Here is a 27,964-nt window from a genome sequence, read left to right on the forward strand (position 1 = left end):
ACTATGACATCTATGTCTTACTGCTTTAGCCATGGAGAGAATTGAAAAATACTGTGTGCTCTAGACTAGAGCTTCCTTAGTGCATTAGCCTGAACATTTGTCGTCCCTAGAGAGGATGTGTGGTGACTGTCACAATAACCGGAGAGCCCCATTGATTTCTCACTGACCCTGGCCACAACTGACTGTGGCCCGATCCAAATAACAGTGCCAACTCCAGCTAATGGCCATGCCCCAATGACTGGCCTCTTGATTCTGAGTACAAACTGTAGTGGTCTGTTTCAAGTGCTCGCCTCTCACCTATCAATTATGTACCATTACAGCATGGGGACTTCCTTAATAGGTTGAATCTTGTTTCTCTACCCTGCCATACCACCACGACACCGGTTGTTAATTGCACAGAGTACAGAGCGACATTTTCACATTCTCATTCATGTCCCCATAGATTATACATGTGAAAAGAGGTGCAGTGCGCCTAGTGTTCTCCTCCAAGACATCACTTAGAGAATAGGTCATTACCAGGAGGAATGCTATGCAGACAGATTATTATTTAAAGCCAGATTTTTTCCCATTGGGTGTACAGTTAAGTGTGTAGGACATCTTTAGGTTTGTGTTGTTTATTGCCGTCTTTTTTCCCCAAAATGCTTCCAAATTGGGCTCCTCGGCTGCTCTGCACTTGCTACCCTGCTGTTCTACTTCATCCTCAACCGATATTTAATTCATGCAAGCATCTGTTAGCTGCAATTGTGAGAAAGTACAGAACGGCATCGTTAAAAAGAAAATGGACCCATCGATAAGATTACATATTTAACTGTACTGTACTTTCTTTATTTTGCAAATGGAATCTCATATCTTTAACAGGAAAAGTACATAATAAATTAGGGAGAAGTTTAGTAAATACAATGGAAGTCAATGCATGTCTGTCTGGAGTCATGTTGGCTGATAATGAAAGGAGTCTCCACGCTGTAACTTACTTCATGATCAATGCAAACAGTCTATCCTCAGTTGACAGTCAGCACAGCTGGTTGCCATCAATAGCAGATAGCTAGGCAGCCACTTCCTTGCTTTTATAGGCATCGAAGCACTTGTTGGTTCAAAATGTAAGAAGTACATGAATAAGGCAGACAAAAAGAAAACAACAATGTTACACTTCTGAAACCATAATGACTGAATGTTTGTCAGTAATTTGACCTGTTTTTGAAAGTTAAACGCGCAACATGTTGAATGCGAAACTTAACATGCCTAACCCCAAAAGGGATCCACTGAATTCTGTATATTCTTCCTTATCCCTATAAGTAGATTTACTCACATACTGCATACTGGCAAGCTGAACTCAAGTTGTGTCATATTCAGGCTAACATGTGTGACGTGTATTGGGTCTTGTAAATAACAACACACTTTATATTTAGCTGGAAATGGCTTTCCCACAGCTTACATTAGTAGTTGGCTCTTTAGAAGCCGAATATGAATGTTAATTTTAAGAGAGTGGACAGGTGGATTGGTTATGCACCCAAATCCATGATAGACATTTAAACACTGGAGAAAAGTCATAGCTGTTTGCTTCCTGGCTCCCCGCAGAAACCATATCTCCCAGTGTTATTCACCCTCCTAATTAGTGTCAAAATGGAGTCACAAAGTTAGAAATCCTTCCTTACCAACTGTTTATTTCTCTCACCACCTTCCCCCCCCAAATGTATCACTCTTCAAGGCAGCCGATTATCTTAATGGCAGGTAAAAATATTTAATTGGCCCGAAAAATACCGCCTCACAGGTCCGTGCAGTGCCGACTGAGGAACAGAGGTTCACAGTCCGGGTGTTTGGTGCTTATCAGAACCAAAGTGAATACCATCTGTGCTGAAAGGTACCGGGGTGCAGTTCCTTCCACGTGGGATCTCATTCATATGGACAATGATTTTTTTTATACTTGTACTTTCATGTTTTTTGATTGTGGAGTGCTAATGATGATTGGGAAACTGTGATTCACACTAGCAGCCTTTTGCTCCCCAAAACAGCATGGGGTAAAAAACTGTTTTAAAGACAAGGTGGGGTGGTATAGAGAAGATAGCCCTGTTTGGTAAAATTCCAAGTCCATATTATGGCAAGAACAGCTCAAATAAGCAAAGAGAAATGACAGTCCATCATTACTTTAAGACATGAAGGTCAGTCAATGCAGAAAAGGTCAAGAACTTGCAAAGGTTCTTCAAGTTCAGTCACAAAAACCATCAAGCGCTATGATGAAGCTGGCTCTCATGAGGACCGTCACAGGAAAAGAAGACCAAGAGTTACCTCTGCTGCAGAGGATAAGTTCATTAGAGTTACCAGCCTCAGAAATTGCAGCCCAAATAAATGCTTCACAGAGTTCAAGTAACAGACACATCTCAACATCAACTGTTCAGAGACTGCGTGAATCAGGCCTTCGTGGTCGAATTTCTGCAAGGAAACCACTACTAAAGGACACCAATATGAAGAACAGACTTGCTAGGGCCAAGAAACATGAGCAATGGACATTAAACTGGTGGAAATCTGTCCTTTGGTCTGATGAGTCTTTGTGAGACACAGAGTAGGTGCACGGATGATCTCGGCATGTGTGATTCCCACCGTGAAGTATGGAGGTGTATGTGTGATAGAGCTTTGCTGGTGACAGTAATTTATTTAGAATTCAAGGTACATTTAACCAGCATGGTTACCACAGCATTCTGCAGCAATACGTCATCCCATCTTAGCTGGACTATCATTTGTTTTTCAACTGAACAATGACCCAACACACCTCCAGGCTGTATAAGGGCTACTTGACCAAGAAGGAGAGTGATGGAGTGGGTTTGGGATGAGTTGGACCGCAGAGTGAAGGAAAAGCGGCCAACAAGTGTTCAACTCCTTCAAGACTGTTGGAAAAGCATTCCAGGTGAAGCTAGTTGAAAAAATGCCAAGAGTGTGCAAAGCTGTCATCAAGGCAAAGGGTGGCTACATTGAAGAATCTAAAATACATGATTCCATGTGTGTTATTTCATAGTTTTTATGTCTTCACTATTATTCTACCATGTAGAAGATAGTAAAAATACATTGAATGTGTAGGTTTGTCCAAACCTTGGACTGGTACTGTATATAAATGAGATATTTCTGTATTTCGTTTTCAATACATTTGCAAACATTTCTAAAAACATGTTTTCACTGTCATTATGGGGTTTTGTGTGTAGATGGCTGCTAAAAATTTAAATTCAGGCTGTAACACAACAAAATGTGCAATAAGTCAAGGGGTATGAATAATTTCCAAAGGCACTGTAGGTCCAATATCCAACCCTGCCATTTGCATGTTCAACCCGACCTGTCAAATCAAATATGTATGTTCAATAGACCTGGATCTAAAACCAACTGTGGTGGATTGCCTGACCTCACTTGTCAATGCTACAGCCATTTTATTTTTTTCAAATCTTCCACTTGTTTGATTGTTTACTAACATTCATTTTCAATATTAAATATAGCTATCTAGATTAGGAATAGTGTTCAATAGTAGTTCATAGTTCATAGGCCAAATGTTCTAAAGCTTCCTATCTGCATGAGGTGCAGATCTAAAAACCAGCTGCAGGAAGCTTCCTCATCACTATTGTCCATGCTACAGCAATTCATTTCTTAAATGTCCAATTGTTTGATTGTCTACATAAACAATGTGTACATACCAAAGGAATAACTACACAACAATCTGAATCATGTCTTCCATTCCCTAGCCATGATTACTGCCATAGGCCTCTACTCACACGCCATCACAGTAGGTGAGGCCCTTCACTATATCAATTAACATTTGATCTATTTCCTGGAGTAAAAAAAAGGCAGACTTGGTATATTGAATTTGTGAGGTCCTCTTGATATTTTGTGTGACTATCCCATTGCCTTAATACGTGTGAAGGTCAGAGCATTGACAATTTTCCTGTGAAATCAGGAGTGGAGTGTAAACGGTAACATAATTAGAGGCATGGATAGGCATAATTAACTAGCACAGATCACATGAAAACTCATAAAGACAAGAGAATTAATTTTGTAGAGGTGAGTTCATTAACTCTTTCAAACAAGGCAATACGTTGTACAATTGAAGATTTACTGTATGGACTAGATTGTAAGAAAATCCGATTAGTCTTCATTCCTTCTTACAAATTACATTAAATAAAATGTATATGTTAAAGTAGTTATATTCATATATTCAGTATATTAAAGTGTGTGATATCACGTCAAAAAAGGATGGTACTGAACATACTGATAATAAATCAACATGCGGAAAGTTAATTCAATGATCAAGCTACTTAAACGGGTATGAGAACACATTTATTAAAGACGAATCTTCGTACAGTACCACCAAGTCATGGTAATTGAGTATCAATACAATTGAGATGGATTTCAAGGTGATTTGTTGTAAGGATGTTTGGTGGTTGAAGTAGCAGGAATGGCTAATGTACTTTGGTGTTCATCCTTGAAATATAGCACATCTTCTGTGTTGCAAAGTCAAGGAGCAAAACAATTACAATGAAGTCTGGGCTTAATTTGGTTTTGCACGATTCATTGGCTACATAGGCCAACACTGCCTCAAAACAAAAGGCGATATGAGCAAAGAAATACACCAGTGCAGAGGCATCCGGAAAACAGTCCCTCTTTGTGGAGGAAACCAAAACATGATTAATGAGGTGACAGTCATCTATCTACCTTCTCATCCCTTTTGTCAAGGGCCAATGAATGTGTTGTCTGAGCACAAAAGACAGAATCCAGGGAATGATCACCCTATGTGCTCCCTATGTATTCCAAATCCCAACCAAACAAATGTGTGTTTAACTATGCTTCCTGGATGATATTCCATATGGAGTTCTTTATCTAAAGCCACAGGAGTGACCTATTGGGCCAACTAATGCCTGGTGGTGAGATTGACAAAGCCAAATGCATGCAGAAAGCCAGATAAACAAACAAACAAGCATTTCATTATCTGTTTAGTACATGACATTCATCTGTTTGGCAGGGGCAGTCATGAGTCATGACCACAGTAAAATTCCATGCAATCTCCTTTTATGCACTCTGGATATGAGTTGGTAGTACCAAACGTGCTAACAATCATCAGGTCGCTAATGGCCTGGTACTCAGGGATCTATTGTCCCTCTAACCACAAATGTAATCGAAAATCACATCCGACACTTATCATGAAAATAGTATTTGCTTTTAAAACTCACCTCACTGTGATCAATTTCAAGATAGAAGTTCAACAACAGGTTGAGAGGAAAACATGACCATTGTGGATGTTTCAAAGCCCAATGCAACAAAATTGACAGCGCTTTCTAAGGTGATGATTGATTCAAAACACACATATGCATAGGCCTATATAGTGTATGAGCCTAAGCCTGAAAAAAATTACTGAATTAAAAATAATAATTGTGCCGTTACACAATACATAGACTACCTAATGTTATGCATGGAAGAAAAACATGAACCACTGATTTATGTTGTCTTTGGTACATAATTGGTCTAGCCTATACTCCAAAATTAAACAAATTCAGGGTTAGCCTACAATTATAGTGAATTTGTATTTGATTTCGAATAGTCTATTAATTTTCATAATTAATAATGAATAAATGTAATTTTTCATAATTAATAGCCTGAAATTACTTTTAGCAGAATATCTCACCTCACCAGATTTCCCTCACCTCCCCTCTCTCCTTCATACCTTTCTCAAGCACACAGAGAGGGGCTGTCAACAGTTTGATTAAATATTTTTTGTTTTGATAACAATCTTCCTGAAGAGATTTGACTTGGTATCCCAAGTTAAGCACTGGGTAGATGGAGGAACAGGGTTGGAGAGCCCATGGCATACAGAGTTTGGGCGTATTGTCACCTGTCATGCAGCTGCAGGCTGTATGCTCATCAAACAGTGGTTGAAATAACTGGAGTAGCTGCTAAATGAACAAGCCTACAGCCTATGGTATGGCGCATAGCCAGATTGTTACGACTTCTGCCGAAGTCGGTTCCTCTCCATGTTCGGGGGTGTTTGGCGGTCGACGTCACTGGTCTTCTAGCCATCGCCGATCCATTTTTTATTTTCCATTTGTTTTGTCTTGTTTTCCCACACACCTGGTTTTCATTTCCTCCATTACGTGTTGTGTTTTTAACCCTCTGGTCCCCGCATGTCTTTGTGAGGAATTGTTTGTTGTCTGGTGTGCGATGGGTTGTGTACTCGTACGTTGTTATTCTGGATGCCGGTGGTTTTGTATATTAAACTGCTCCAGTTATTACCCAGTTCTGCTCTCCTGCGTCTGACTTCTCTGCCACCAGTTACGCACCCCTTACATCCCCTTACATTCCCCAGCACCACCGCTCTGATGCCCATGAAGTTGGGAGGTGCTGCGCTCAGGGAGACCGGAAAAGGTTCCGTCTCGTGCATCATCTGTGGCCGCAGAGGTCACACTACGGTTCGGTGCCAGGTTGGTTCCTCTGGGGGTCGAAGGCAGCAGGCAGGGCACTCTGGCGTCACCCCGGGTGAGAAGGCACCATTCTCACCCAGAGCCCTCTGTTGCACACATTTTTTGGTTTGTTGCATTTCCTTTTCCCGCATTCCCAGCATAAGGCGCTCGTCGATTCAGGAGCGGCTGTGAATTTAATAGACAGATCATTTCCAGATAGTTTAGCGAGAGTGCTTGGGGAGGTGTTTAGGGGTTTTCTGTAGGTGCTACTACGGTGGAAAGTCCAGACCAGGTCTCCACCGTGTGTATTCCCCCCGAATATGCCGATTTGGCTCTCGCCTTCTCCAAAAAGAAGGCGACTCAATTACTATCCCATCGACGGTGGGATTGTGTGATAAATCCCCTGGTAGCCGCTGCCCTTCCAGGAAACATGGAAACATATGTCTCCGAAACCCTGCGTCAGGGGTACATTCGGTCCTCCACTTCACCCGCCTCCTCGAGTCTCTTTTTCTGTGAAGAAGAAGGAGGGAGGTCTGCACCCGTGTGTGTATTGACTATCAAGGCCTTAATCAGATAACTGTGAGGTACAGTTACCCGCTACCTCTTATCGCCACGGCGATTGAGTCAATGCACTGGGCGCACTACTTCACCAAACTAGATCTCAGGAGTGCTTACAACCTGGTGTGTATCCAGTAGGGAGACGAGTGGAAGACGGCATTCAGTAAGACCTCAGGGCGTTATGAGTACCTCGTCATGCCGTACGGGTTGATGAATGCTCCATCAGTCTTCCAGGCCTTTGTAGACAAGATTTTCAGGGACCTGCACAGGCAGGGTGTAGTGGTGTATATAGATGACATCCGGATATACTCCGCTACACACGCCGAGCATGTGTCCCTGGTCCGCAAGGTGCTTGGTCGATTGTTGGAGCATGACCTGTATGCCAAGGCTGAGAAATGCCTGTTCTTCCAAAAGTTTGTCTCCTTCCTAGGGTATCGCATTTCCACCTCAGGGGTGGAGATGGAGAGTGACCACATCTCAACCATGCGTAATTGGCCGACTCCCAAAATAAAGGAGGTACAGCGGTTTCTAGGGTTTGCAAATGACCTACAAAGGTTTATCCAGGGTTTTGGTCAGGTAGCGGCTCACATTACCTCACTGCTGAAGGGGGGACCTATACGTTTGCAGTGGTCGGCTGAGGCGGACATAGCTTTTGGTCACCTGAGGCCTCTATTTACCTCCCGCTCCCGTGCTGTACTGGCCCATCCGGATCCCTCTTTGGCATTTGTAGTGGAGGTGGACACGTCCGAGGCTGGGATAGGAGCCGTGCTCTCTCAGCGCTCAGGTACACCATCAAAGCTCCGCCCCTGTGCCTTCTTCTCGAGGAAGCTCAGCCCGGCGAAGCGAAACTATGACGTGGGGGACCGGGAGTTGTTGGCGGTTGTCAAGGCTTTGAAGGCGTGGAGACATTGGCTTGAGGGGGCTAAAAACCCTTTTCTCATCTGGACTCACCACCGCAATCTGGAGTACATCCGGGCGGCGAGGAGACTGAACCCTCGCCAGGCAAGGTGGACCATGTTATTCACCCGTTTTGTTTTAACCCTTTCTTACAGACCAGGTTCCCAGAACGTGAAGGCAGATGCACTGTTCCAGGTGTATGACACAGAGGATTCCACCCCCATACTCCCGGCCTCTTGCCTGATGGCGCCGGTAGTGTGGGAGCTGGACGCGGACATTGAGCAGGCGCTGTGTGCACTCCCCTCCAGTGTCCCTCTGGGCGTCTGTACGTTCCGTCTGCTGTTCGTGACCAGCTGATCTATTGGGCCCACATGTCGTCACCCTCCTCTGGTCATCCAGTCATAAGTCAGACGGTGCGCTGTCTGAGTGGGAAGTACTGGTGGCCCACTTTAGCTAAGGACGTGAGGGTTTTCTCCTGCTCGGTGTGCCCTCAGTGTAAGGCTCCTAGGCACCTGCCCAGAGGTAAGTTTACACCCCTTATCCGTTCCACAACAGCCTTGGTCGCACCTGTTGGTGGACTTCCTTACCGAGTCCTGCCGTCTACTCCTGCTGCCCGTCACCCTACGGCCCTACAGACTGCGGAGGCACTCTTCCGGCCTGAGGATGATTGGGGTCCCCAGTTCACTTTGAGGGTCTGGAGGGTGTTCAGGGAACGTCTGGGGGTCTCGATCAGCCTTACCTAGGATTTTCACCCCGAGAGTAATGGGCAGGTGGAGAGAGTTAACCAGGATGTGGGTAGGTTTCTGAGGGCTTATTGCCAGGACCGGCCGGGGGAGTGGGCAGCATTCGTGCCCTGGGCAGAGATTGCCCAGAACTCGCTACGCCACTCCTCCACTAACCTCTCCCCCTTCCAGTGCGTACTGGGGTATCAGCCGGTTCTGGCTCCTTGGCATCAGAGTCAGACCGAGGCTCCTGCGGTGGACGACTGGTTCCGGAGCGCGGAGGAAACATGGGACACCACCCATGTTCACATTCAGTGTGCCGTGCTGCGCCAGAAAGCTGGCGCAGACCGTCACCGCAGTGAGGCCCCGGGGTTTGGGGGACTGGGTCTGGGTCTGGCTCTCTACCCAAAACCTGCCCCTTCGCCTGCCATGCCGGAAGCTGGGTCCGCGGTTTGTGTGGCCATTTAAAGTCCTGAGGAGACTCAACGAGGTGAGTTACAGGTTACAGCTTCCCCCCGATTACTGTATTAACCCCTCATTCCATGTATGTCCCCTCAAGCCGGTGGTGGCTGGACCACTCCAGGAGTCTGAGGTACGGGAGGTTCCTCCGCCCCCTCTGGATATCGAGGGGGCCCCGGCATACAGGCGTCGTGCAATGGGCCTTCAGTACCTCGCACGGGAGGGGTATGGTCCGGAGGAGCGATGCTGGGTTGCGGTGGAGGACGTGTCTGACTGCTGTGGGAGTTTCTCCATCCGGATCGCCCTGCAACTCGCCCTCCGGATCGTCCCCGAGGCTGGTGTCGGCGCACGTCAAAGGCGGTACTGTCACGACTTCTGCCGAAGTCAGTTCCTCTCCTTGTTCGGGCGATGTTCGGCGGTCGACGTCACCGGTCTTCTAGCCATCGCCAATCCATTTTCTATTTGTTTTGTCTTGTTTTCCCACACACCTGGTTTTCATTCCCTCATTACGTGTTGTGTATTTAACCCTCTGTTCCCACCATGTCTTTATGCGGAACAGTTTGTTGTAAGTGCTTGTGCACATTGTTGTCTGGTGTGCGATAGGTTTTGTACCCATACGTTGTTATTCTGGATGCCGGTGGTTTTGTATTTTAAACTGCTCCGGTTATTACCCAGTTCTGCTCTCCTGCATCTGACTTCTCTGCCACCAGTTGCCACCTTTACACAGATAAAATACAGCTGGCCAACTTGTATTCTGTTCTGAAATACATTTTCTTCACATCATAATGTTTCTTTAGACATGCCTAAAATTAATAATGTATTTGTTGTGATGGTGTATATTCAATTTATTTATTTATTTTTTAAATGTAGATGTTCCAGAGGCGTGCATCAGTGGCTTGTATGCTGCGTGAATGCATGGAGATGTTAAACGTGTTTATGTTAATTAACAGTCAATTACTGTGAGACTGGCAGGCTTTTGCATTACAATAACCAGCTGACAACGTTTCATGACCACCGCAGCCCTAATTCTGAATATCGGTTTACTTGCTTGCTGATTATTGGCATTGGTTGTAAATGGCCTGTAAAGTCAAAAATACAGTGTACAATACAAAACACTGTTTCTGAGCATTTAAAAACCCACTCCAGCTGTTTTCTTTTACTTTTCCAGTTGAAAAAGTATAAATACAGTAGTAAAGCAAACACTTAATTGGGAGATCTGCAATTGCTACATCCATTTTTGGACATTTAAATTCATGACATATACCTAATTAATTCTTTAAGAATATATCTTGTAAATTCCTCATGAGCTTTAGTTCAATGTTCTTACCCCATCAGGACCCAAAATGTAAGCTTGTTTTACTCCTTTGTTTGTAAACAAAGTAAGTCTAAATAAACACTGTATTGCCTCACAACATGGTTAAAACTGTCATTGTTATCTCATGGATGGTCTGTCCTTGCTTACATTGCTCTGTCTAGGAATTTGAGAGTGGTTACATTTCTCCAGCCCCATCCCTCAGCAATTTACCAAATCATTAACAGGTGCCACTTTGTTATTGTTCAAGAAGTTGGCAATTCAAGGAGTTGGTCTGATGGGTGCACTCTGATATCATCGGCCTCCCCCTTGTGGGAACAATCGAGGACAAAATAGTAAATGTTCAAGAAATGCATTCTTGAACATGTGAATTTGAATGGGCCTTAATTACAGACTTGTATGGGATCTGTAGCTATGAATAAACATTTTAAATTATGAGCCTTGTTTAGCCAAGGAGAAGCACTGAGCTATATAAGGAGAAAGACAGGATCCTTCCAGGCTAGCCACGAATGGCTGAACTAATTGAGGGGTTGACAATGCTGATGGTTGGCCATGTGTTTACATGTCAATTCTTAAAGAGAAGGGTTGTGAACGACACTGAAGGGGTGTAAACAAAGGGCTCTCTAGCATATTTCTATGCTGCAATATTTCAACAACAAAAAAATAGCTTTAAGCATTACACGTTAAAGACAGAACAAAAGGCTTACAACAGCTCATTAATTTACTATTTCAACACAGCCATTGCTTTTTGTTAGTTGTGTAAGGTGCAAGGCACATTCTGGTATCATTTAACAGATTCCCATCAAATGTGTACATTCTTTCTTGTCTAAGGAATTGGATGTAAAACATTTTGACATCTGTAAATTTAATTAGGCGTCTGCTTGTTGTTTTAAATACACAATGGGTCTGTCTTTGATGACATTGTCGTTTTGTGATATGTTCTACCTTGTGACAGCTGTCATCAGGCCTGTGCTGTGAAACCGTTGTCTTCTAAAAAATACATCTGTAAAGTGCTCTAGAGTCATTTAAGTGTTTACAAAGGAAGCACACCGAGAATGACAAATACAAGACAGCGATGCTTGAGTTATTGGTCAGATTGTGAGTAAGGACACTTCCCCTAACTTCTGTACTGTAGATAAGAGGGGTTTCAGTTTCAATGAACATGTTTATATAAAATTTTATATAGACTGTTTCAGTTTTCACTTAATTTATTATTTCATTTAAAAAATATATAAAAATATTATGTTGAAGGCAGTTCTCTAACTTGGCAGCCAATTTCTATTTGAAGAATGCAATGGACTCATTACATTTACAAAATTGTTCTTCGGCTTTCCCAATAGAACCCTTTTTGGTTCCAACTGCCAGGTCGCAGTTGGAAATGAGAACTTGTTCTCAACTGACCTACCTGGTTAAATAAAGGTGAAATAAAATGTTAAAAATACATTTAAAAAGGGTTCTTCAAAGGGGTTGAAGAACCCTTTTAGGTTCCAGGTAGCACCTTTTTTTTCTAAGAGTGTAGATGGAAACCTAATAGATGGACCCAACAGATGGTTTATGTTGACAGGGATCTTAGGACACCCTCATCACAAACCTAGCTATCAGCCAGCACTGAAGATTAGTGGTGAAGAATAGCATCTGTTCATTCTCAATTTCTTATTAAAAGCCCAAAGCAAGTTCCTATGAGAGTGCACATAGCTATACATATAGTTATGAGTTATAAACAAGGGATAAAACACTTATTTAGAGGAAAATATCATTAAGCTTTATTACACTGAACAGATACAACCATCTCTTACTCATTCTCAAATAGAAAAGATACAACTACGCCTTAACATGCACAAATAGTTCAATACTATTACGTTCATTTAGTTTCTTACCAAAAGTCATTGACATACAGTTTGTGTTAATACTTTTGACAGAACAGAAGGGAAAAATAGAAAAAGGAAATGTACAATACCATTTCAATTACAGATCGCGAATAACTTGACAAGTTACGCTGAAAAACAAATGTGCAGCATATTATCTCCTGTAGTCAATAAACGAGGCAAAAGTATTTGAACATTTGAATGTTAATAAAGTTGATCACATACAAATTCCTGTTCCCAGTTTGAATGAATGGGATGAAGATCATAATTTAGGGTAGAACACTATTTTGAGATTAGTGCTCATACCTCACACTTTGGTGCAAATATTTAATTGACATCATTGCATGGTTTACGTTTGATTAATGTGCATATCTAAAATTATGATTTGTCCTGTGTGCAACTCCCAAATAGTTATTTGAATTCTGCAGTAATTGCTCCCAACCCCCACACCCCCCACTCTCACGGGTTTTGTGGAAGTTACAATATAATTCAAATAACTATATGGTGGTTACATTTGCCAAGACCCACAAATGTTTACAAACATACGTGTTAGGGGCTCACTGTGGGTGGAAACTGAGATTGAGTAGTGTTCCTTTAAAGTGCAAATACTTATGTGTCAGATGTTTTATCATTCTAGCATGACATTTGCACATGTGGTTGATTTATTGTATGTTTTTATTCAGATGTGTAATAATCATAGCAGAATGGTTCATGTTGCATGTATTTAATCTGAGAATGCAAGTTGCAGTGATGATGTCAAGGGTATCATATGGAGACACTGATAGTGTCTTGCTCTTCTTTACAGTTTGATACATTTATGTACTTTATATGTTGTGAGGCTACAAAAGTAGGAACCCCCTTGGTTTGAATAAACATCACTGGCGTAGCACACACCACATAGCCCCCACAAGCAGGCAGGGCCCACAAGCTTTGGGCGGGGTCCCCCGGAGGTCGGGCCCCTCAAATAGTATATGAAAGCGTCATAAGCCATGAAAGAAAAGTTTAGAATTACAGGAAATTATCTTTAAAACTGCAACATTTTCTTTCAACCTCATGGAAAAATGTGTAGAATAGTAGAAAATTAGCTTAGAGAAAGTTAGGACAATCCTTTTCCGGTCGGGATTTTTTTTTTTTTTTTACAGTAGATTTTTTGGGGGAATTTTGTTGCATTATTTCAGCTTAACATATATATCTAGGCAATAATTTTATAAGGGAAAAGATCTGACATTGCGGGGGCCCTGTGAAACTGTGCTACGTCACTAATCAACACGATGCCGATAAGTACAATTGACATCCGTTTTTTTCTACTGTATGACTTACAAAATCATTGTTAAAAGTTGCCACGTTTATCGTAAGGATATTGTAACCTGAAATTATAAAAGAGACATCAAGAGTCAGCAAACTCCAAAACAATTGGTATTGGAAATTGAAACATTCACATGATGCATTTCTGATGAAATTGCACCCACTGTTTCCAGATAATACCGTGGCTGTTGAGTGTGGTATACTTAACCTGTGGACTGTGGTCCAACTACATTAATCATTTCAACACAAAAAAAGCAAACAAGGCACACTGCTAGCGTGATACAGATCAGGGATGGACAACTTTGATGGTGATGGGGGCCACAATAAAATGGAACCCATCATGATGTGCCGCAGTAGCCCCCCCATCGACTTGCGAGCAAAACATTTTAGTGGCCCCCCTCATGACAGCAAAGAGAAACAATTTGCTGACTTTCCCGTAATTAAGTGACTGCTGATGTGCAACCACATTTTTTTAATTGCAAATTAAATTGACTGAGTAAAAAATAAAATAATAACAATATGTATTATTATTTATTTTGGGGGGTGTAGGTCCACAGACCTACAAAAGGCGGGGCAGGCCAGTTGCCCATCCCTGATATAGATAACTGTACCCTCTCTTTCAGTTATACAGCATACCTTTCATGTTTCATGATAAACATACTTCCATGTGGTATGACACTACAATACATTATTTTGAACTTCATTTAGCCAGAGAACAAATTACTTTTGTTAGGAAGTATAGCATTTTCCAATTGCATGAAGCTAAATGTGTGTTAATTGTTTCCAATTTAACAAGTTATACTTGAAAGTGGATCCCCATGGTAACTCTGATCCTCATTTTGCTTTTGGTTTATTTACAAACCCAAATCATGGATTGCTATCTGTGAAACCCCACTGTATAGCCATTTTTAGAAAATGAAACCTTTCATTAGGTATGGAATTTTGGTGAACTATTCCTTTAAAATAATGGTGCAGGAAAAACGGACAGACGGTTTCTGATTGTGTATTAGTTGTGTTGTATTATATTGGTTCTGAGGGGTATTACGTTCATACTGTTAGCTGGACATAATTGTTTTTCACACACAGACATACTACTTGGTGACACTTCCTGTCTGTGTGCCATTTGCTAAAGGAATCATTAACAAACATGAATGGAGTCATGTAGAACAATGAAAAAATGTGATACTTATTACTTGCAAAACGCTGAGCCTTGTCTGAGCCTTGTTACAAAAGGCTTATCATTTGACAATTAATAAAAGGTTTCCTATGCAATTTATGTTTGTTGTTTATAGTTTTTTACATAATTAATTAATGCATACGGGTTCATTAACTATTAATAGACCATTAATAAAGCTTTTATTGACAGCATATGTACAGTTTTGCCGAGTACCCAGTATGGTTAAAGATTTGACACTTTTTATAGTAAACTGGATGAGATTTGATCAAAAAGAGAAACAACAACAGCTCCCTAGCTAGCCAGTCATTTGCATATGTGCTGCTTAGTTTAGTTTAGTAATGTATTTTGACTCCAGGCATGGAACAGTTTAAGTAGATATGACATCGCTATTGTTGTTTTACTGCTGCTCATAAATTACTTGTTATTTTTGTTTCTTTCTCTTATTCGTATTTACTATAATATTTGTTTTTAACTGCATTGTTCGTTAGGGACTCGTAAGTAAGCATTTCACTGTAAGGTCTACACTTGTTGATATTCTGCGCATGTGACTAATACAATTTGATTTGATTTGATTTGTTCCCCAGGGATCTACATCTATCTTTTGACCCTCTCTTTGTCATAACTGCAAGATTACAGTTTTGACTAATACACCGTTCATGATCATTTATGCACAGATTTGCATTGAACTTTAGGTTTATGACAGTGTAACTGCACTTGTGTTGGCAACAAAAAAAACTTTCCTTTTAGTTTTCCTTAAGTGACAGAGACATTTATTTTGTGGATAAGTTGTGACACTCTACAGTTCTTCATAAATAAAAGTGCAGAAATTGGAGAACTTTGAAGAAATACTCATCAAAGGGCCTCTGTACATGGGTGGGGGAGTGGCAAGAAAAACAAAACAGTTTATCCTTCTGACCTAGGAGACACCAGTCTTGATAATACTCATGTTTTACATATAAACATCAAGTTCAAAACCATGTGTATTGACAACATTTCATTTGATCCGTATTCATCCAGGAATAGTAAATCATTGAATGTTCTCTTTTATAGAACACAATGCACTAAAAAACCTTAGTTTGTTTTCTCTTACTTTGCATGGTTAGGGCTCTATTCAATCAGATCCGCTTTAGCCGACACCCACATAGCAGTTGTTTTGGGGGCGTCGGGGGTGGAACTGTGTTAAAGCTGTCAAATCCACAACCGGCTCCTGGCATACCTAAAGTGGACATTGCCATTGGCTGCACAGAGTCACATTAACAGAAATCCCATGCAGCCTTGTTTACGAGGTCTAACGCTGAGATGTGAGATGTAATCTACACCTCAATTAGGATGATAGAAATACTCATTATTTCATTTAATGATTTTTCAGTTTGAGCATAATTATTTATATATATCCTACACTTTCTCATACACTACAGTGAGTATTGTAGTATTTACAGTTAACTAGAGTATAAATACTGTGGAAATGACTTCCCAAGGCAGGGGGCCCAATTGTAACCCATTATAGTCTTCAAAATGACATAGTCTGAAGGGTGTCTGTGTGTGTGTTTACGTATATGCATGCACATGTGTCTGTCTGTGTGTGTGTGTGTGTGTGTGTGTGTGTGTGTGTGTGTGTGTGTGTGTGTGTGTGTGTGTGTGTGTGTGTGTGTGTGTGTGTGTGTGTGTGTGTGTGTGTGTGTGTGTGTGTGTGTGTGTGTGTGTGTGTGTGTGTGTGTATACACTCTTCTCTGCTGCTGCCTGATAACCAGGCAGTTTTGGGACGGGACCAACATGCAACAAACCAGGTGGTGATTGCATTGTGGGGTGGCTGTGCGAAGGCTGATCAGAAGTGACAGCTGTGACATTGAATGGTTCTTATTCATTTGAAAGAAAAGGAGAAGACATAACAGCTTGAGCCCCCCAAATAGATAGAGTTGATGCGATACAGGGGACATTCCGATCCTCACCCTTTACTATTCAACCCTCTGATTGATAGAACACTGGGGTCAGGGCAAAACATGTAGTGATCAAATTGCGAGCTACATTTGTTATGGCAAATTAATTGTTTTTCACTGGACATTTTATAATGAAAGAACTTTAGAGCCTGCATTTGATACGCATGTGATCTTAATTGGATTCAAAGCCTCCTCCTACACTTGTATGTTATTGTTTCATTTTGTGTGGGCCATCATGGGAAGTAATGTGTCACATAGTCAAAAGGACTAAGGACTTTGTTTTTACAGTTCCTAATTTATGGACAATGTAAAACTTTATCTTCAGATGACATGTTGATTACTCACCATAACGGTTACATCATTGCGATTCATGGACTCACTTGTATGTATGTTTTAAAGTACATTTCCTGCAATTCCACACATTTTGCCATGGGGCAGTTTTACAGCTAATGGGGTGTAGATACTTTTTTCAGTTTTAAAGCTAATTTCCTGCAGGTCTCCACAATTTGCCATAACTTATGCCATGTTAATGATGTTAATGATATCTGAGTGAGAGTGTCTAATCAAATCAATGGGGGCTCCCTTGAGGTCAGGGCCCCTGGGCATGTGCCCTGAGTGCCTGGTCGGTGTTCAGCCATGATTACTCCAAGTGTAGATAGCTGGCTAGACTAATTTACCGATCTAAAAATTGTTGACTGACATGGCTAATGGAGATTTAAAAAATTCTGATGCACAACCAAATTTCATACTTGCACCTTGTGTATTCTACTATTTTAACTCTCAACAGTAAGTTGAGATCCCCGAGTTCCTTAAAAAAAAGTGTTTTGTTGTTGCTGTTCTGGGGCACCCTAGCAGCCTGAGTCCTTAAGCGACCGCTTATGCCTGGAGCCGGCCCTGGCTATATCAAACAGTTAACCATGCAGGTAAAGTACATGAGAAACATTCTAAACTAGAGGAAATAATGAACGCGGTTCAGTGAATTTCTGCTAGGCTCTTTGCAGAATTGTTTAGAATTGATTGTGACAGTAATTTAGGTAATCAGGCAACGTCATTTGGAAACTGTTCCTAAATCAGAAACCTTTGTGTCTGTTCAATAGATATGCAGATATACACATCCAATATGCACACCAGTTTCAATGTTTATTTGAATAGGGCCTGAAAGGACACAAACCGACAGACATTCACAATTTTTCAATCCCTGGTCAATGCAGAGGGCTAGAATGACTTCTGGGTTTATACTCTCTTGTTTTCTGCAAAGTTTTGCCATTTAAAGAGAGATCAGAACATTTGATCAATGACTCTCAATGACTCATTTCTCTTCACTTCTTGTAGTGGGGAGCGCAGGACGCATTTCTACATGTATCCTGTTGGAATCATGTTGTTTTTACTTTACCGTTTGCGGTTTGTTCGTAGACACCCACATTAGCTAAATGGGATTGTGGGATGTCACTGTAGTCAGTGAGAGAACAAATCACTTGTGCAGTGAATAAACTGTTTTCTTTGCACATTTCTGCCTGTGTATATCAGTCTTGTCTGTCTCAAAACTTCCTTTTAAAAAGGCGATAGCCAATTTCAGACAACTTAAAAAGCACTGTCATCATTTGTCTTTGACTATGCAGTTCTTCTCAGTGACAACCCCAAAAACTGTGTCAGTGCTGTTTATGCTTCAACAGTGCTTTTTTTTTGCTGTGTATGGACTTCATTTGTCACAAATAATCCTTAAATATTTGATATTGTGTTGTTCTGCCACTGAAGTTGACATAGTTTATATTGAATGGTCTGTTTTTGTTATTATTCTGTTGCATACAACTGTAAAAATACAGTAAAATGAACAATCACATTGCGTGTTTTATTTTTTTTGTAATTTACTATAATAAAAAAGCTTATGTTATTGTACAGAGAACAAACAGGACAGGACACACCAGTAATCTGAATGTACACCTCAATATTTGGGCAAAACCAGTCAACTATCAACACTTACATTAACTTTTTGTTTCCCCTTTTTTACATACAAAAGGTTGGAGTGACACAAACTTGGTAGTACCATCACCTCAGATCAGCTTCCAGGTCGACCCTCTCCCTCCCCACCCTCCTAGATATGTCCCATCTTCTGGTTTTTGTCCAAAAGAAGACATACCGCCAATGCAAACCCCCCAAAAAGAAGAGCAAACCAACGATGTTATTGGTGGTTCCTTTTGTTCCATTTCTTCTTCTGGGACCAAGAGTCTTGTTGTTTTTCAGTGCTGATAGAAGCTGATGATGGCCTGTGTTGCATCAAAACTTGAGTAGGAACAAAAAGAAAACAGTCAGCAGTAGGCAGAACGAGCAGTGGGGCGACAGTGCTGCCCTGTTCACATCGTGCATCATGGTCCCAGGGCCTGTGGGGAAAAATGTTTAGATATTAACTTCACAGTAAGGCATCTAAAGAGACAGTGCTTACCCCCACTTAGCTCTCTTACTGTGTCTATCCCCCCTCCACAGCTAAAAAAGTGTGGGATCTATTGGCTTTAACTGACAACAAAACTGGATGTTGGCTTTTCCTGGAAAGTAATCTAGGGGAAGGAGGACTGGAAAGAGGTCATCATCAGCAGTAACGTTAGGTAAAGAACCAACCAGATGCATTCCTCCTGCACATTGAATAGGACCGGTTGCTTTGAAAACTGAGCATATCCTCCATTAGACACTGACCATCTTAACAAAGCATAGCCAGGAACTCAAATAGCTATTTAAACACAAATCCATCATTCATATCAGAGATGACAGGGTTTTTGATGATCAAAAAGAAACACGCAGTACAAAACAAACAACATTCCCCAAATACCTTGGCATGTGAAGTGAGGAGCACAACTGAGGCTAGAGGAGAATAGAATAGTGTAGGATGGCTAAAATGGCTTCTTAATATGTGTTTTTGTTGAAGTTTGTTACTCTCTGTAAACTGCTGGAACTGCATTCAAAGGAAAAGTTGACAATACACTGTGATTAACTATAATGCTATCCTAAGAGTTTTAGAAGTTTTCTATGACTCAACAAATGTGTATACTGAGCTATTGTATTCTCTCAATAGCTATTGAATCCAAAGAGGCTCAGCTCATTCACATGATATGCCTCTAGAGATAATCAAGAAGTTGGTGCTTTTTGTCCTATTCACGTCAACAATGTTACAATTAATTTATTAATGGCTTTACTCTACATTACAAAACTGCAAGTTTGCTTCACTGTGGATTTTCCCCCCACAACTATGAATAAGACCACTGACAAACAATATGTACAGTATATGTCTGCTTTATACCCCACCATACAGACATATCTACATTTAGGCCAGGATTCAATCAGATCAGCGTTAACCCCCAGTTACCAGCAACTGCATAGTATATCATTTATTTTGTTTAGGCAATGTCGGAGGTGTAACTGCATTCTGTAGATAATCTGTAACCATGAAGTGCTTCAAAAGGCTGGTCATGGCTCACATCAACACCATTATCCCAGAAACCCTAGACTCACTCCAATTTGCATACCACCCTAACAGATCCACAGAGAGAGCTTCAAGTTCCCCTTGTGTCCACATTATCAACACATTTACGTGGTCCAAGCACACTAAAACAGTCGTGAAAAGGGCACAACAAAACCTATTCCCCCTCAGGAGACTGAAAAGATTTGGCATGGGTCCTCAGATCCTCAAAAGGTTCTACAGCTGCACCGTTGAATCACTGCCTGGTATGGCAACTGCACGGTCTCCGATCGCAATGCGCTACAGAGGGTAGTGCGGGACCAAGCTTCCTGCCATCCAGGACCTTTATACCAGGCACTGTCAAAGGAAGGCCCTAAAAATTGTCAAAGACTCCAGCCACCCTAGTCATAGACTGGTCTCTCTCCAACCGCCCGGCAAGCGGTACCGGAGCGCCAAGTCTAGGTCCAAGAGGCTTCTAAACAGCTTTTACCCCCAAGCCATAAGACTCCTGAACATCTAATCAAATGGCCACCCAGACTTTTTGCATTGCCCACCCCTTCCCCTTCTTTTACACCGCTGCTACTCTTTGTTGTTATCATCATCTATGCATAGTCATTTTAATAACTCTACCCACATGTACATATTAACCGGTGATCCCGCACATTGACTCTGTACGGGTACCCCCCTGTATATAGTCTTGCTATTGTTATTTTACTTCTGCTTTTTACTTGTTACTTGTATTTCCATTGTAATTCACATTTTTTAAAACTGCATTGTTGTTTAGTGTCTCGAAAATAAGCATTTCACTGTAAGGTCTACTATACCTATTGTATTCGGCACATGTGACTAATAAAATTGGATTTTATTCAATCATAACTGCATAGCATATCAGTGCTTTTGTTTAGGCAATGTCGGAGGTGTAACTGCATCGTAATTGTCAAATCCACAGGTGGCTCCAGGCATTATACCTATCGCAGACATTGCCATTGGATGTATTAGTAGAAATCCCATGCAGCTGTATTAGAAGATCATACACAGGAATATGTGATGTCATCTAAACCTTGATTAGGCTGATATAAATCCTTATTATTATGTTGAATGATTTTAAGTTTGAGTGTCATTATTTCTATATAGCCTACAAAAGCCACGTTCGTTGATGACAGGTGATCAAATCGAGCACACAGCGATGCAATCACCATAGCTAAACATTGTCAGTAGAATGGCCCGAACTGAAGAGCTCAGTAACTTTCAAACTGGCACCGTCATAGGATGCCACCTTTCCAACAAGTAAGTTCATCAAATGTCTGCCCTGCTGGAGCTGCCCATGTCAACTGTAAGTGCTGTTATTGTGAAGTAGAAACTTCTAGGAGCAACAATGTCTCAGCCGCGAAGTGGTAGGCTACACAAGCTCACAGAACGGAACCGCTGAGTGTTGAAGATCGTAGAGCGTAAAAATCTTCTGTACTCAGTTGCAACACTCAATACTGAGTTCTAAACTATTTTTCATGGTTCGAGCTTGGCCCCTTAGGTCCAGTGAAGGGAAATCTTAACTCTACAGCATACAAGACAATTCTGTGCTTCCAAATTTGTGGCAACAGTTTGGGTAAGGCCCATTCCTGTTTCGGCATGACATTGCCTCTGTAAACAAAGAGCGGTCCATACAGAAATGATTTGTCGAGACCAGTGTGAAATAACTTGACCGGCCTGCCCAAAGCCCTGACCTCAACCCCATTGAACACCTTTGGGGTGAATTGGAACGCCGACTGCGAGCCACGCCTAATCGCCCAACATCAGTGCCCGACCTCACTAATGCTCTTGTGGCTGTATGGAAGCAAGTCCCCACAGCAAGGTTCCAACATCTAGTGGAAAGCTTTCCCAGAAGAGTGGAGGCTGTTATAGCAGCAAAGGCGGGACCAACTGCATATTAATGCCCATGATTTTGAGCATGTGTCCACATACTTTTGTGTTTAAACTATAGCATCTTCAATTGCTATAATTGCATCCCCAGTGCACACAATAATACAAAAACATGTACAGTATTAAACCGATATAGTACTTCAACAGTAACAGTAAGGCAGTCTTACCATAGAGGATTATACTTGCATTGGTGATCCCCATGGTGTTCAGGGCAACACACGTGTAGTTTCCGTAGTCCTCTTCAGAAACATTCAAAAACATAAGCATGGATTGTTTACCTTGGTTCTCTATCTTAACCCCATTCAGTCCATTGAAGAGTCTGTAAAGAAGAAAATACGTTCTTAGAATATTGGTACTGGAATCCCATATCTACTGTATATGTTTATCCATAAGAAAATCCCTATAGACGTGAAGTTAAAAGATACATCTTATCTCAATCAAATTTGGCCCATTGGGGGATATGGTGTGAAGGTGTAGTCCAAGGGTGTGAAATAAATTTTGCCCCGGGGGCCGCATTTCCTTGCCATCAATATTAGCAAAAAATAGCTCTCAATTCATTGTTTTGGTAATTTTCTATTCTCCCCTGACTGTCTAGCTATTATTAGCAAGCTGGACAGTCCATTATCATTTCTAAACCGTTTCGATTCAGTTTAAGTCATTAAAAAAATTGAGTTTATCCCCTAGATTGGACGCCCGTATGTTTGAAACCCGTGGTGTAGTCTGTAAACTATGTCAGTATAATCCAGTCCAGTTTGAGTACATTGCTGTGCAGGTATTTGTGTATGTCACAGGAGGTTGGTGGCAACTTAATTGGGGAGGGTGGGCTTGTGGTAATGGCTGGAGCAGAATAGATGGAACGGTATCAAATACTTTAAACACACGTTTTCCGTGGGTTTAATGCCATTCCATGTGTGCCGTTCCAGCCATTATTATCAGCCATCCTCCCCTCAGCATTCTCCACTGGTGTATGTGTATGTCCTTGAGAAGGGCTTAGCACAAGCATGGCTGCTAGGTAAAGACTATTAGTCTCGGGAACTTACATCGACAAAAATACTTCTGAAATAAGTCTCTAGAGCCCTAATACTGAACACAGCTCATTGGGTCATGCTGAGACGACAGCTCCGGATCGCTGTACAACAATCTGCATTGTGTAAAAAAATATTTGGCTGCATCACTAATATTCCCCACACTTCACTGGCTTGTGCCGGTTCGTTTCGAAACAAGATAGTGTAGTGATTTATTATTTTAAAAAACGATACTTTCTCAGAGGTTGTCCAAGCAAAGCAGCCCATTGACAGAAACAAATTATGCAAAAACAAACACAAGTCGACTTTGGTGGCCATGATGGTTCTCGTCCAAAGAAAGTAAAGTAATTTGGATAGTAAATTATAATTATACAAACTAAAATATCGCCTGTGTAAAATAAAAACAGCTGGGGGATATAAATCTCCTAACAATCAAAAAAGGCTGAGACCCTTAAATGCCCAGTGCAGTCAAAAACATGAATTCCTCTGTTATATGCATTTCCAGACTATGTTGGAATAATACTGTGAAATATGAAAAGGATGACAATGCCCTTTTAGTGTAAGAGCTGTTTGAAAAAAGACCTCCTGAAATTTCAGCCTGTTGATGGGTGGTATATGGCCTATATACAATGGTACCCGGCTGTCCTACTTGAGTAAAGTAAATAAATGACTCAAGTAAAAGGGAAAGTCACCCATGTCACGCCTTGGTCTTAGTATTTTGTGTTTTCTTTATTATTTGTTCAGGCCAGGGTGTGACATGGGTTTATTGTATTGTCGTATTGGGGTTTTTGTAGGCATTGGGATTGTGGTTGATTAGGGGTTGTGTCTAGTATAGGCTTGGCTGCCTGAGGCGGTTCTCAATCAGAGTCAGGTGATTCTTGTTGTCTCTGATGGGGAACCGTATTTAGGTAGCCGGGGTTTCACTGTGTATTTCGTGGGTGATTGTTGCTGTCTCTGTGTAGTGTTCACCAGATAGGCTGTAATAGGTTTCACGTTCCGTTTGTTGTTTTTGTATTTATTAGTTATTTCATGTATCGTTCCGTTTTTCTTCATTAAAGACATGAGTAACCACCACGCTGCATTTCGGTCCGACTCTCTTTCAACAAACGAAGAACGCCGTTACAACGCAGTAAAATACTATTTGAGTAAAAGTAAAAGTCAATGTAATTGCAAAATATACCGAATTATCAAAAGTAAAATGTAAAAGTTTAAATCATTTCAAATTGCCTATATTAAGCAAACCAGACGGCACAATTACATTTTTATTTATGGATAGCCAGGGACACTTTCCAACACAGACATTTACAAACAAAGCTTTTGTATATTTGTGTTTAGTGAGTCCACCAGATCAGAGGCGGTAGGGATGACCAGGGATGTTCTCTTGATAATTGCGTGAATTTGTCCTGCTAAGCGTTCAAAATGTAACGAGTACTTTTGGGTGTCAGGGAAAATGTATGGAGTAAAAAGTAAATTATTTTCTTTAGGAATGTAGTGAAGTAAAAGTAAAAGTTGTCAAAAATATAAATATTAAAGTAAAGTACAGATACCCCCAATAAATACTTTAAAGTATTTTTACTTAAGTACATTATACCACGACTAAGGCATGTTCTTACGCACAACGCAACGCGGAGTGCCTGGATACAGCCCTTAGCTGTGGTGTATAGGCCATATACCACTAACCCCCGAGGTGCCTTTTTGCTTTTAGAAACCATTTGCCAACACAGTAAGGCAAAGAAAGACACATCTATATTGAAAATTTTGTTTTAATAAATAAATTCATAATAAATACATTCCGCCAGAAAAAGTAGTCTCGTTGCTAGACTGGTTGCTATGCAACATAACCACAGGCTAGCTAGTACGTTTTCATTAAATGTATGCAAAAACAGAGCATTAGCGCCACTTCTCGAGTGACTAACACACAGCAATTATGTATTAATGTTGATCTGAATGATGCCTTTTATTGTGCATGAATGAAAATATTGCCCCACGTTATTGTTTGTTATTGCCTTGCCCATGTTGTTGTTTGTTGGATCCATGCTGCTGGAAATTGATGCCATTCTTCTAGTTGGGGAAGTTGCTGCTTTGTTGTCAGAAAGAATAGTGCTTCACCGCTTCGTCGCTTCCAGATTTGGCATCCAGTAACTTTGAAGATAGGTTTCAGATCTGTGTCCACTGACAGACATTATTTCTCATGGTTCGGAGGCAGAGGGGATCACCCGGCAGTTCAAACATGTATCCCCGTCCACTCTCCCTATTCTTCTCCTGCAGGCCCTTGTGCTTTTTTTGTGGGTTTGTTGAACGAGAGAGTCGCATACTGTAAGCTGTTCTCGTCTGTACATATATTAAATTAGTCAGGTTTCAGACGGTTTCCCTCCTTCACCCTTTTGCTCAAAATGAAGTTGAACATCAAACCATCGTTTCTTCACCAAACCATCAGGTGTTTCAGTGTCCAGAACCTTGGATTGTTTGATGAGCTGCATGTCTTTTTCAGTTATGGCTGTGTGGTGGGCAGCTTTGTCGAGCGCCTCTTTCCTCACGTTTTTATTTACGTCGACAAACACATTGTTGCTCGTTGTGAATTCGGTGTCCTTCTGTATATTCCATGCCAAACTGATAGGGGGGGGATCTTTGATATGTTGGTTCAAACCAGCTCTGTGTCCAGCATAGCTGCTAATCTCATGTTCTTCGCCATTCATGTTCCTGACTGAACCAGAAAAGTCCTGTAGGATGTCGTTCAGCTCCGTCTTTTGTTGTATTCCCAAACTCACAATGTATCCCTTTTTCCACACACCCGTCAGTGAAGCAGGTAAGAGCCCACTTTGTGTGTTTCACATTGTACTTGTTTCTCTCAACTTCATCTAAACTCTTATTTTCTACATGGGCATGTCAAACTATTTTTGATGTAGCCAATTTATCAAGGTGAAAGGCGCAATGATATCAAGATGAAAAGGCTAAACGTGGTATACAAGCTCACATACCCACAGCTAAATGTGGCTTTAGCCAATCAGCATCCAGTATCTAAACTACCCGGTTTATAATAGTTACTAGACGAATAAGAAATAAACTTCCAAACCTCTCTGCCAATATCAAATCTTTTTCAGTTTTTCCCTCTCCACTCAGACCACGTCCAGACTGTCCTAGCAAAATTCTTGCTTGAGAAATTGCTCTTTGCAAGCTATTTTTGTTTCTTTTAGACCATTTTTATAAAAAAGAACTATCACAGTAAGGTACATAACCTTTTCACACGTACCAACAAACGAGTGTGATCATCTACAGTTGTCCCTGTAACGTACACTCAAACCAGTGTGATTACAACACTTATTTAGAATGTCAAGTTTCGATTGACACAACAGTCAGAATTTGAGCTAGCCACACTGTTTTTTTCACAGAAACGTTTTGCACAAACACAGTCCTTGCTAAGTTTTGTCCTGAATGTGACCAGTTTATTTTTGGATGCAATGTTCAGACATTCACAGAAGTAAAGAAAAGCATACAGAATCCTCAAAACCGGAAAATGTAGGCTACATTAGACCTTGTGCTAAATGAGGAAAGATTGACATAACACAAGCCGTCATATTTAGATCATTCTCAGCTGACAGAAACCACAATATGAATTAGCTAATAGCAATTACAATTTATAATTCATCACATCACGGGTAAGCTCACCATTGATTGAAATAATTGAGTAAAACACTTTTTAAAAAACAAAAGTAATCCGACGATGGCTAGTTTGTGCTCGCCTCCATGTTTGTTTTTTTGCGTTAACCAAAGATAATAAGAGGAGACAAGATGAGTTTGGTTTGTTTGTAGTGTGCATGTTGAAGGGGGTGTGTTGTCTACGATCATTCATGTCCCTTCATTCACTTCCGGAAGTTTACTTGAAAGATAATTGAAGCATTCCTTCACCTCATTATAACATCTTTGGTCAGACAGAAGTGTACGTGACACGCAAAATGTATTGTATAATGTCAACAAACATGGCGCCACACATAGCTGGCAAATAGCTTAACATTAAGCCATTATAATCAGTACAACCTTCAAAAAAGTATTTCACACACATCATAGCTGTCCATTACAATCTATACAATCATCTGAATGCATTATTTTCACCAGTACTTGAAAACATTTGAATAAAACTGGACACACCTACTCATTCAAGGGTTTTTCTTTTACATTGTAGAATAATAGTGAAGACATCAAAACGATGAAATAACACATACGGAATCATGTAGAAACCAAAAAAGTGTTAAACAAATCAAAATATATTTTAGATTTTAGATTCTTCAAAGTAGTCACATCCAAAGTTTGGACAAACCTACACATTCAATGGTTTTTCTTTATTTTTACTATCTTCTACATGGTAGAATAATAGTGAAGACATAAAAACTATGAAATAACACATATGGAATCATGTATTTTAGATTATTCAAAGTAGCCACCCTTTGCCTTGATGACAGCTTTGCACACTCTTGTCATTCTCTCAACCAGCTTCACCTGGAATGCTTTTCCAACAGTCTTGAAGGAGTTCCCACATATGCTGAGCACTTGTTGGCTGCTTTTCCTTCACTCTGCGGTCCAACTCATCCCAAACCATCTCAATTGGGTTGAGGTTGGGTGATTGTGGAAGCCAGGTCCTCTGTTGCAACACCTCATCACTCTCCTTATTGGTCAAATAGCCCTTACACAGCCTGGAGGTGTGTTGGGTCATTGGCCTGTTGAAAAACAAATGATAGTCCCACAGTGCAAACCTGATGGGAAGACATATCGCTGCAGAAAGTGTCCATTGAATTCTAAATAAATCACTGACACTGTCACCAGCAAAGCACCCCTACACCTCCTCCTCCATGCTTCAGGGTGGGAACTACACATGCAGAGATCAGCCGTTCACCTACAAAGACACAGCGATTGGAAACAAAA

The 27,964-nt window shown here is 41.1% G+C and overlaps 1 protein-coding gene across 2 annotated transcripts in view; it reads right to left on the bottom strand.

Annotated features, from left to right (window-relative positions):
* Positions 1–15,299: 15,299 nt before the first annotated feature.
* Positions 15,300–27,964, bottom strand: part of LOC118391032 (opioid-binding protein/cell adhesion molecule-like) — a 403,605-nt gene continuing 390,940 nt past the window's right edge. For both annotated transcript variants that reach the window (XM_035781967.2, XM_035781966.2), the window contains 2 exons: positions 22,190–22,341; positions 15,300–19,035 (listed from right to left, as the gene is read on the bottom strand). In XM_035781967.2, coding sequence (XP_035637860.1) covers positions 18,932–19,035; positions 22,190–22,341 — 256 coding nt within the window. In that variant the 3' untranslated portion in view covers positions 15,300–18,931. The remainder of the gene's footprint in view (positions 19,036–22,189; positions 22,342–27,964) is intronic.

Source organism: Oncorhynchus keta, chromosome 12 (assembly GCF_023373465.1).
Source record: "Oncorhynchus keta strain PuntledgeMale-10-30-2019 chromosome 12, Oket_V2, whole genome shotgun sequence".
NCBI lineage: Eukaryota > Metazoa > Chordata > Actinopteri > Salmoniformes > Salmonidae > Oncorhynchus > Oncorhynchus keta.